The 11,528-nt window shown below is 56.2% G+C and overlaps 2 protein-coding genes across 2 annotated transcripts in view; one reads left to right on the top strand and one right to left on the bottom strand.

Annotated features, from left to right (window-relative positions):
- VOLCADRAFT_98608 (uncharacterized protein) overlaps positions 1–4,299 on the bottom strand; it is a gene marked incomplete at both ends in the record, with an annotated part of 7,663 nt that extends 3,364 nt beyond the window's left edge. The window contains 5 exons of the mRNA XM_002957451.1: positions 431–759; positions 1,709–2,037; positions 2,252–2,433; positions 3,039–3,628; positions 4,271–4,299. Coding sequence (XP_002957497.1) covers positions 431–759; positions 1,709–2,037; positions 2,252–2,433; positions 3,039–3,628; positions 4,271–4,299 — 1,459 coding nt within the window. The remainder of the gene's footprint in view (positions 1–430; positions 760–1,708; positions 2,038–2,251; positions 2,434–3,038; positions 3,629–4,270) is intronic.
- A 1,676-nt stretch (positions 4,300–5,975) lies between these two features.
- The window catches only part of VOLCADRAFT_98607 (uncharacterized protein), a gene marked incomplete at both ends in the record, with an annotated part of 8,778 nt that continues 3,225 nt past the window's right edge, over positions 5,976–11,528 (top strand). Inside the window, 8 exons of the mRNA XM_002957494.1 lie at positions 5,976–6,137; positions 6,464–6,557; positions 8,045–8,154; positions 8,729–8,820; positions 9,207–9,298; positions 9,647–9,720; positions 10,282–10,450; positions 10,765–10,921. Coding sequence (XP_002957540.1) covers positions 5,976–6,137; positions 6,464–6,557; positions 8,045–8,154; positions 8,729–8,820; positions 9,207–9,298; positions 9,647–9,720; positions 10,282–10,450; positions 10,765–10,921 — 950 coding nt within the window. The remainder of the gene's footprint in view (positions 6,138–6,463; positions 6,558–8,044; positions 8,155–8,728; positions 8,821–9,206; positions 9,299–9,646; positions 9,721–10,281; positions 10,451–10,764; positions 10,922–11,528) is intronic.

Below are 11,528 nucleotides of genomic sequence, written 5' to 3'. Positions count from 1 at the left end.
ATCAAAACGCATCAGCCGTAAACGCCAGGCGGAAGGCAATGGTCCCTCTGGATCTCGTCTGGACAGCCCGGAACTGGATTACGCTCAGAAGCGACACTGGAGGTGGGACCGCTCGGCAGCTGTGGACGACCGGGTTATGTATGACCAGCCGAACCGAGCTACTGTGGGACCGGTGGGTGCAGCAGTTCCGCTGTCCATTCCTGGGCAGGACCGGGATGATACTGGGCATGCAGCAGCAGGAGCTGGCGGCCAGCAGAATCGGGAGGATCGGCCTACACACACACACGCACACGTGAGTCCATTTCGAACCAACTCCGCCAACCATGAGATCCCTCCACCGTACAACCTAAAACCCCAAAGCCTTGACCTTACGCTAGCCGGAGGCGTAACACTCAAAATCCGATTTTTTTAACTAACTTGTACGGCTCACCGGCAACCAGCGGCACCCAGTTCTGGACCGGCGGCGGCGGCGGCGTCCCGCCGCGGCTCAGCGCCGCCGCCACCACCGCCGCTGCCGCCGCTGTACGGCACTCATTCGGGCTGCACGTCAGCGGCAGCGGGAACGGCAGCCCGTCGATTTCCAGCTTGCACGCCCCGCTGCCGTTGACCGGGCCCGTACAGTCCAGTCCGAAGGATCCCCCCATACCAGTAACCAGGTTTCGGAGCCTCTCGCCGCAGTACGACAGGCTAGCGGGCGCGCCGGCGGACGCGGCGAAGGCGTCGTTCGGCGGGCAACCGCAGCGCATTGTGCCGGAGCAGCTGCGTTGTGCGGTGTGTGGTAGTAATGGTACGGATGAAGGGTACGGATGAAGGGGATGATGCGTATGTGAAGGGCACGGATGAAGGGGATGAGTACGGATGAAGGGGATGAGTACGGATGAAGGGGATGAGTACGGATGAAGGGGATGAGTACGGATGAAGGGGATGAGTACGGATGAAGGGGATGAGTACGGATGAAAGGGATGAGTACGGATGAAGGGGATGAGTACGGATGAAGGGGATGAGTACGGATGAAGGGGATGAGTACGGATGAAGGGGATGAGTACGGATGAAGGGGATGAGTACGGATGAAGGGGATGAGTACGGATGAAGGGGATGAGTACGGATGAAGGGGATGAGTACGGATGAAGGGGATGAGTACGGATGAAGGGGATGAGTACGGATGAAGGGGATGAGTACGGATGAAGGGGTGATACGGAGGAGAGAGGAAGGAGGGAGGGGTTCAGGAGGGAGGGGGGAGTTTGGTTCAGGAGGAGCCGATGGAAGAGCCTGGGTTTTAACTATGTTGGCGTTACCTGGGGGAGGAAGGGTTAGTTGCTGGTTAGTTGTTGGTTAGTTCATAGTTTCCCTCTACCCTATTGCGCTATTAAACTGACAGCCACCCATCAGTTGCACAGCAGGTAAACGATTTAAGGGGATTCGACACGGAAACCCGGGCACGTAGCCCGCCCCGAAATCCGTTACTCAAGTCCTCCGGGGAACCAGACCGCCTATACGTCTGTCTGTCTGTCTGTCTGTCTGTCTGTCTGTCTGTCTGTCTGTCTGTCTGTCTGTCTGTCTGTCTGTCTGTCTGTCTCTGTCTGTCTGTCTGTCTGTCTGTAAGTCTGTCTGTAAGTCTTTACGCGAGTAGTTTGTTCGCTGCTGGTCCACGCGCCCTTCTCCCCCCCTTCTCCCCCCCCTTCCCCCCTCCCCCTCCCTCCCTCCTCACGTGTACGACTGGCTGCCCTCCGTAAACCGGCACCCAGTGCCCACACATTGAAGAACTTCATCCTTGACGTACTTGCCGCCGCGCAGGGCCACCAAACAGTACGGCGTAGAAACGACTGTGGAGTTCTGACTGCCAGCAGCGCCGCCGCCGCCGCCGCCGCCGCTAGCATCCGACGAATTGGCTGCATTCCGGGTTCCGTTGGGATCGGCCGCGGTGGCGGCGGCAGCGCCAGTGTAATTGCTCATGTCGAAGCCAGTGACGTTCAGCTGGCGGATGAGCTTGTCGTACGCCGGTATCAGCGGTGAAACTGGGACGGTACTGCAGTAGGACTGTCGGGCAGGAAAAAGCACGTACACGGCAGTACGACAGGTCATACAAGGTTACGGCATGGATTTACCAACGTCGCCGCCCCTTGGAAATATCATTTAATTGCGAATTCCTCATGGCCACGTTTTCATTGATCCACGGCTTTGCGTGCCGTACAACGCTGTACAACAGCCGCAATGTCGTACATCAACGGCCGTACCGCACGTACGTACGTACCTCCAGCGACAGTACGAATCTTTGCATGGCGGGGTCCACGGTACAGCTGGCGATCTTGTACAGCGTACGGTTGGTGAAGGTGAGTGACGAAACACAGGTGGCTTTGGGATCGCTTGGCATCAGCGAAGCGCACGCCCACGGCCATCCCACTTGACAACGAGAGCAAGCAGCGCCGGCCCAACCTGTAGCATGATGACAAGACATGACATGACACGACTCAAATCGCGACAAGTTAAGACATCCAAATATGTACATCTAAAAAACATGTGTACCTTAGGAATGTACCTGCAGGCATGAAAGTATGTGTGTCCGTGTGTATCTGTATTCGTCGTGCGTCAGTACTTGTCGAATGCGTTTAGGCATGCAGCTTGTGTTGTCCTTTCCTGTTAGATTTGTGCAGCTCGTTCAACAGAACAGAAAAATGTCAAAGATGTTTTGAAAGCTTCCATGCTAAAAGGACACGATGGATTCGATGGAATCATGAATAGATCATGAATTACTAATATCCACACCGATCCCAAATTACTCTATTCAGTGGAGTTTGATATATTGTTTGTTATCAGAAATCTGAAATACCAAAACAAAAAAGTTCTGGAAGCTTTAGCATCTAATCTAAATAACATTACTGACGATACCAAAAGTATTATAAATGAAAACAGACTAATATGAATCTCTTAACACAGCGAGAATTAAAAAGGCAGCCGGACTAGTTGCGATTGCTTCAAAGGGAGGGTGAAAGACGGTTTTGATAGGTGCCTCAATAAGCACTCGGAAACCGAAAACGCACCCGGCGTGCAGCTGCACCAGCTCGCCCCGCCACCGGTACCACCAGCACCACCACTCGTAGCCGCCGCCGAAGGCGGTGGCAGCGGTGGGGGCGGCGCCGCCGCCGCCACGACGCCTTGGGCCCCCCCGCCGCCATCGGCGGCGGGGCTAGTGGACCCCACCGCGACGACGGCGGCGGTGGCAGCGCCGTCGAACAACGCCACCGCTGGACACTGAGCAACTGTACGGCTGGTTGCAGTACCCCCCACCTGGGCCTCCAGCATGCTGCCAGAACCCGTCGCGGAATGCCGCGACAGTCGGTTCGGCGAAGCCACGTCGGTGGCGGCGGCTTCGCCGCCGCCATCGCTGGCGCTGCCGGCGGCGAGACGCCGCGTCGACGTCGCGAAGCCCGCGGACAGCGCTAGGAGAACGACCAGCATCGTTACTCCGAAACCACCATTCCGGCTGGCGGCGCCGACGGCGGCAAGACCCCAGCGCCGCGGCGACACCACCGCGGCAGCCGCAGCCGCCGCCGCCGCCGCCGTGGGCGGCCGCTGGCCGCTGTCGAGCTGCATAACGCCTGTATCAAAACCAATTGTGGATAGATCTGATCTGTGGGGCGGCCAGAGCAGCAACAGGGCTACTAAGCCGCCGCAAAGATTCCGACGTGCAGGGTTGGGAGACACGCTGGCTTGGGCTGGGCGGTGTGCGAGACAGACGGTGCTGCTCCCTCTGTCGTCACGTGGCTACGGAGCTGCCAACCATCTGCGGCTGCTATTGCTATTGCTGCTGCTGATGATGATGATGATGACGTAGCGATGGCCGTGGCGACGGCGGCGGCAGCGATGCAAGAGAACTCAAACAAAAAACTACCTGTCGCCACGTGTGTTCGGCAAAGCTCTAATTCTTAAAAGCCGGTTAGTTAGAGATATGGAGAGGAATTGAGTCGTTGATGTGTGGAAAATCGACTCTCGGTGGCGGCGCGGAGCGCTTGGTGTCGCGTTTCTGAGAGGACTTGCTCCTGCTTGACTGGAATGAACGGTGTTGGTACCCCTAAACTGGTCGGCTTTTTTTCGGTTGGTGAGCGCACGTCGCAGCCTGCCCGGGTCGTGAAGATTTCTGCCGGAAAAGTTGATGTCGCTGGACGAAGTTCCAGATGACGTTCTCGTGCTGGAAATGATATACAGATGTAAAGCCTCTGCCGTTGAACAGGAGAATGTATGTGTGTCTTAGGAGCTACAAGAGTGTGATTACCGTCTCTTGACGTCTGCGGGGGGCCTCATGGAGATTTTCTAGATGGAAATGAGAGAATGTTGCGATGCGAGTGGATGTGATGCGACGAGCTTGTCCCAAGGTTGCGAAAGGGCCGAAGCTTGCTTAAATGACTAATTAAATCATTTGTAGCCTGGTCGAGGATATTGTAACTGCTGCGATTGGAGGTTTAAGCGTAACTGAAGCGAACGATGTAGGACATAAAGCTTCAACTCATAGATCAGGCAAGGGCCTTGCGCTGGCGTTATGAAATGTATATGTGCGATTTTGGACTCTGTTGGTGCGCAAGCAAGATGTGGATCGCCAGTCAAAGACGTGCGCTAGGCCGGCTTGGCTATCAGGACACGCGCCCATGTGCATAAGTTGAATTGTTTTTGCTTTGCAAGTCGGACTTGCAATTTGTGACAGTATTATTGACAGGCGAACGGAGCGGAAATTTCCATTGCCTGTTTGCCGCCAGCCTTCAACAGCCACGCCCTTTGATAGATGTTTATCAAGTACTCTAAACGTACATCAAGGAAGTACCAGTCCGGGGAGCTTCCCCTGATAGAGATAATTTCAAACGCCCAAATATACCAGTCAGGTGTTCCCATTCTTCTAGTGTTGTATTAGGCTCAGTTTGCTGATGTGGGCCTTTGTCTGCGTCAGGAAGGTCACGGCCTTCAGAAGCCTGGCATTTCAAAATGTATACGGGCGTTACTCCATGATCTCATGGCCAGTTATTGCATCTGGTGTGGAAGCGGTGGGAGGTTTTGTGATGAAAGGTCCAAAGTGGAGTAATTGGGGCAGATTGGACATTGTTTGGAAAGGGGGAAAGGGAGCTGGAAGGAAGGAGCTGGGCAAGAGACCACCCTCGTCATGCGGGAACTCCAAAGCTTGGCGGGTGGGTGGTTGATTACTGAAGTAGAGCCCCATGGTCTGGCACCACTACAACATGGGAAAACCAGGACGAAACCGACCCACGGGACCAAAGTTGGTTTTCTTTTCCTCGTGTCCTGGTTTGCAAGATTAGGTTGAACCTCAAAGTGTACAGTGGCCAAGCCTTTACCATGATAGCAAGGTATGCTAGCCGGTCATAACGTTTCAGAACCTCATCTGGCTAGCAAAGCATGCGTTTCCGCAACCAGGAGTGCAGGCAAGGTAATAAGCATGGGAGTTCGCCTTTATTTATAGCGACTACCCACACAAGCTTTAGTGGCAGGTATGCTTGCAAAAAGGCAGAAAGACGCAGCTGGCTCTTAAGCGCAGTTTTTTGCGATAGCAATACAGCAGTGGCGGTCTGAAGTCCATGCCCAAAGGGAAAATACATATCATTGCATTGCGGAACGCCCTTGAAAGTGGGTCATGTACGGCAGCCTCGTCAGCAAAAGAAAATGTCCCCGGATTCTGCATCTTCCTAATCGAGAAAGCGCGCCATTTCGTTGCTCAACAACATGTCTAATCGGTTAGCCTGACATCTCTTCCTTACGACTTCGCTTTTCATGAAGATGGTCCGTCGCCGAAAACCCCATCGCTAATTGACGGGGCGTTGCTAGTCTACCTTAGTCGTCATCGGCTCCAACCAACCATTTTAGGATTTCACTGTTAAGCCGTGGGGCTTGCGTAGAGACTGGACGTAAGGACAGCAATTGCGTGGAAAGAGCCTGTGATACATACCTTCTAGAAATTTTATTGTACAGTGACAAGGATGGCAGATCAGGTGTCTTTATTAGGTGCACCTGCAGTTGTGGACGCGGTCGCTGCCGGGTTCAACAACCCGACCAATGTGCAAGGCTACAACCAAGGCGCGGAGTTCTACCTGAGCAACTATCGCCTGGGCAAGACGCTAGGCATCGGGTCTTTCGGAAAGGTGCAGATCGCAAAAACTTGCATTCTCCTCTGTCGGAACCTGAATTCGCTTAGATTTTGAGAGCTGCCAACACGCTCAACGCAGTAGGGACTCAAAACTATGATAAACCAGCCATATTGAAAGGCATAACCGCATTCTTTCCTGAATGCGACTACTTTCCTTTGTACCCGACAGCACCCTCCTGCGGTACTCCATGACGACGCACCTCCCTCAACGGGCACCCCTGACCCCCCTTTGGCCCCTCCCTTTCCACCTCGCGTTGTGCCTCTGCGCCGTGTAACGTGCGCGCTGGACATCAATCGGAACTTTATCTCCGAGCCCCCCAGGTGAAAGTGGCGGAGCATGTCTTGACCGGGCACAAAGTCGCCATAAAGATTTTGAACAGGAGGAAGATCCAGCAAATGGAAATGGAGGAGAAAGGTACGTCCACCGTATGTAAAGTAAACCCTGGAACTCCGAAAGCACGCTCTGTGGGGGTAGCTCCCCCCGCTTCCTCCCCCAATCACCAAAAACACCCACGATCTCCCAGAGGCCCAAACAAGGCGCCAAGCCTCGTGCATGGGTTCGAACCCCCCCAGGACCCCACCCCTTACAAGTAGCCCCATTAGGGAGCACCTTGTTCTGGGGAGCAGGCACGGTGCCGGTTCTACCGGAACCCCGTGGCTCAGTACGGCACCTGCCCCATGTGTTACCGCAAAGTCAGGAGGGAGGTGCTGCCCCGGGCGCATCTCGTTGCGTAGGGGGGGACCCCAGCAGCTATTGAGAGGATAGTGAGAGGTAGTGAGAAGTCGCGGCTGCCTCAACCTCCACCCCTCGACCCTCCCTGGAAGGGGGGAAGCCCGACCGAGGGGGCAGGGGAGCGGGCGTGGGGGGGAAAAGGTGTATGCGCGCGTGCGGAGTACGGGAAGGCGCGTGGGGAGGCGGGGAAGGGGCCCGCATGAGCCCGCGTGTGTTTCTTCTTTGCGCATGTGGGGGACTCCAAGGGTAGGCGGCTTGGTGGGTAGGGTGTCTTTGTCAGCGAGTAGGAGTAGGAGGTGGAGTAGTAGTAGTAGTAGTAGTAGTAGTAGTAGTAGGAAGCTGTGGATGTCCCCTGGCATCTGTTGGCGGATCATGTGATGTGCCTTGAAGGGGGTAGTCTGCCACCAGCCTGGTAGTTGGTGTCGGTTGGTGTTAGTTGCGAACCCCAGGGACAGCGCCCCGAGGGGAGGTGGGGCGAGGTAGGGGGCGCGGGAAGGTCGAAACACAGGCGCTACTCACCTCACCCCGGCACCAGACCGCCGCGAGCCCCCCCACTTGGGGGGGAAGAAAAGGGGGGGAGAGATGGGTTTGTACGGTACGGGGGCTGAGTGGACCGGGTCTGGGCTTGGACCGGTCTAATTGCTGCTGTCGCCACCGCCGTTGCCCGGGGCCGCGCATTGGATTACGTTGGCAACACCGCGTGCGACCCTATACCCCCCCCCCGCCACCTCCTCACACGTACCATGACCACCACCACCAATATCACCACATATGCACCACCTTGTTTTTCTCAATTAATCCTTCCCCCCGGCAGTTTCGTATTTGTATTTTGCTGAAAGGTGCCGGTCGCGTTTTGAGAGGAGGCGGCGGGAATTGTGTCGGAGTGATTTGCGGGGAGAGGAGGAACGGGTGCTTGTCCCTTTCCTTAGCTTTCCCTACCACCCACCCCCCCCGACACACACACACACACGCACACACACACCGCGTCCCCATGTACGGCATTTCAGATGTCAACGTGACAAGTTTGCATTTTGTTTAATGTTTACAAAGTGCGCCAAAACACATGTTGGACTGCGGGGCGGGAATTCTATCTTCACTTAACCCCCGTCCCGCCCGCCCTTCCGTTGCTCTGTTAATCCGTTGTGGTTATTGCTCGTTTGGACGAGCAGTACGGCGCGAGATCAAGATTTTGCGTCTTTTTATGCATCCGCACATTATTCGGCTGTACGAGGTTATCGAGACGCCGTCCGACATTTACGTCGTAATGGAATACGTGAAGGTATGTACGGAAAGTCGTACTTTGCTACCACTGGAATATGATGTACACACGTCTTCATATGCAACTGTAGTTCCCTCCTGTCCGGTTTACCGTTTATTATTGCCGGCGGCGTGCGCGGCCTTTGCTGCTTGCCTGCCTGCCTTCGTCCGTCTGTCTGTCTGTCTGTGTCATGACTTCCCCTCTCCCCGACGCCTTTCGGTCAGTTCTACGTTTGATACACTCTTGCCCTGGCAGCAGCTTCAATCGTGTGTGGTTCGTCTTTCCCCCCCGCCTTTCCCCCTCACCGCTATCCTGCTCTTCCGCTGGCTGGCGGGGGGGGGGATATGGAGCGGTTAGGTAGTCGGCTTTGTGTGCTTTGTAGTGTGCTTTGGATGTCAACATCGTTACTTGTGCAATGCTGCTTGTGCCCTGCATGTCCCGCGGCGCCTTGTGGTGTTGTAGTTCCCCCACCCGACCCGCGTGTGGGTTTGCTCTCCCCCGTACACCTCTCCCACCTCCCAATGCGCACCGCACAACCCCCGAAAGCCTTTTTTCGATATGGCATTTGATTTTCGAATCCCCGCCAACCCCCCAGACTGGCGAACTGTTCGACTACATCGTCGAGAAGGGCCGCCTGGCGGAAGACGAGGCACGACACTTCTTTCAACAAATTATTTCCGGGGTCGAGTGAGTGTACGGGAGGGGGGCCGTGTGTGTTTCTCTCTGTATGTATGTATGTATGTATGTATGTATGTGCGTGTGTTATATTGGGATCCTTGACGTATTTCACTCCTTAGGTGACTTGCATGACTTCCTTAACCCCCCTCCTCCCACTTTCCTGCATTATGATTGTCCCTAAAACTCTAAAACCCTTCTCCCCCCTATCCCCGCGCACCACTCCACGCAAGTACACGTTGGTTGTTTGTGTCATTTGTCATGTGCTGCTCCTTCACTTCCCCCGCCCCCCGGCGGTTATTTCGTTGTTTTGTTGACTTGTGCAGTTGAAGAAGTTGTAGCTTTAACCCCCCCTTTCCCCGATCCTCCCCCAAACATACACACACACACGTGACCAGGTACTGCCACCGCAACATGGTCGTACATCGAGATCTTAAACCCGAGAACCTGCTATTGGATGCCAAGATGAACGTCAAGATTGCCGACTTTGGTGAGATGGCGAGTTGAGGAAGAGGCGGCGGCGGCGGAGGGAAATGTCTTTACCACATATAGATAGATTGATAGATAGATAGGTAGGTAGATAGATAGATTGATTGATAGATAGGTAGATGGATGGATGGAGGAAGCGGTCCTGTATGAGGACACACCCCTGGAGGGCCCCCCGGGAGAGGGGGGACACACAGGCCGGGGAACCGGGGGTGGTCGTATGGTGGGGGGGGGGAGGGGGGGAAAGGGGGGGAGGTTGGTGGGTTTATATTCATGCAGGACGCGAGTGCTGGTGGTGGTGTCGGTGTGGGGCGTCATCTGCCCCCTGTCCCCGCTCCGTCGGCATCCTCAGGCCTTTCCAACATCATGCGGGACGGCCACTTTCTGAAGACCAGCTGCGGCAGCCCCAACTACGCGGCACCGGAGGTGTGTGTGTGCGTGTGTATGTATGTTTGTGTGTTGGGGGAGGGGGAAAAGCGGGGCGGCGCGGATGTGCCTGTTACATATCAATCCGGGCCTGACACTGGCCAGGGGCACCTAACCGTATAAACCCCAACGGGAACCGTTACCGCCGAAGCACTCTCCTTTTAAAGCGGGAGGAGAGGGGCGGTGTGTGCGTGTATGTATGTGAGAGTGCGTCTGTACAGCTGTGGTCCTACACTTCGGGTTTTTTAATGTTTGCGGTTGTATCAGTGGGGGTAGTGGGGGCCGGGGACGTGACGAAACACCGTGGCGCTCTACGGACGGTAGGCCAGCAGGGACGTCATTGCCCACATCATCATTATCAACAAATTATCTTTAGCATTGTCAACATGGACATCAACACCCTATTTACATGCACACACACACACACACACACACCTTCCCCCCCCCTTGGCAGCAGCTTCACTCGTTCGTGGCTCGTCTCCCCCCTCCCTTTCCCCCCTTCCATGCATACACACCCCTCTCTGCCCCCCTCTCCCCCCCACCCCACACACACGTCCCCAGGTGATCAGCGGCAAGCTGTACGCGGGTCCGGAAGTGGACGTTTGGAGCTGCGGTGTCATCCTGTATGCGCTTCTGTGCGGCTCACTGCCCTTCGACGATGAAAACATTCCCAACCTGTTCAAGAAGATCAAGGGTGGCATCTACAACCTGCCATCGCACCTGTCGCCTGGTGGGTGGGGGGGTGGAGGGGTGGGGAGGAGGGGGGACAGGGGGGAAGAGCGAGTGTGTGAGCGTGCGGGTTTCGGGGCCCCGGGGAGGGTACTTTGTGTGCTTGTTTGCATTATTTTGGATATTGATACACGCCCGCCCATCCCCGCGTAAGCAGTGCGGCTGTTCTTCCGCCCCTTCCCTCCCCCTTCCCCCCCTTCCCTTTCGGTCAGTTCTACGTTTCATACACTCTTGCCCTGGCAGCAGCTTCAAAATCGTGTGTGGTTCGTCTTTCCCTCCCCTCCCCCTCCCCTTCCCTCTCCCCTCCCCCCCCAGGTGCCCGTGATTTGATCCCTCGCATGCTGCTGGTCGACCCGCTGAAGCGGATCACCATTCCGGAGATCCGGCAGCACCCCTGGTTCAACATGCACCTGCCCAGATATCTGGCGGTCATGCAGGTGGGGGTGAGGACGGTGGGGGTGAGGCGGTGGGGGTGAGGCGGTGGGGGTGAGGAGGTGGGGGTGAGGAGGTGGGGGTGAGGCGGTGGGGGTGAGGCGGTGGGGGTGAGGAGGTGGGGGTGAGGAGGTGGGGGTGAGGCGGTGGGGGTGAGGAGGTGGGGGTGAGGAGGTAGGGGTGAGGAGGTAGGGGTGAGAGGCGGTGGGGGTGAGGAATTTGAGGGGGTGGATAGGGCCCCGAAGAGGCGTCGGTAGGATGGGGTGAAGGCGTGGGAGGAGGGGAGGGAGGAGGAGGGGGGGGGGAGGGGGCGCTGGTGTCATCAGATGTCGTACAGGGCCATTCGTACGACGATTGGGGCCCTCCTCCCGCAACGTGGTGAGAAGCAACGTGACGGGGGGAGTGCTGCACGTGTGTCTATGTGTGTGTGTGTCTCTATTTGTGTGTAGAAATGTCTGTGTGTAAATGTGTATATATATGTACATATGTGTGTGAAAATGTTTTGCCGACAGCTTGGACGTGCATGCGACTTTGTTGCAGCATAGGGCCATTGCCCTCGTCTACTACCTGTTTTTCCGCCTGGCGGGAATATCTCGTCGTTCTTACCACCTCACTCCTCCACCTCACCCCCTCCACCTCTTCCCCCC

Source organism: Volvox carteri (assembly GCF_000143455.1).
Source record: "Volvox carteri f. nagariensis unplaced genomic scaffold VOLCAscaffold_74, whole genome shotgun sequence".
Taxonomy (NCBI): domain Eukaryota; kingdom Viridiplantae; phylum Chlorophyta; class Chlorophyceae; order Chlamydomonadales; family Volvocaceae; genus Volvox; species Volvox carteri.
This window is presented reverse-complemented; position numbering and strand designations above follow the sequence as displayed.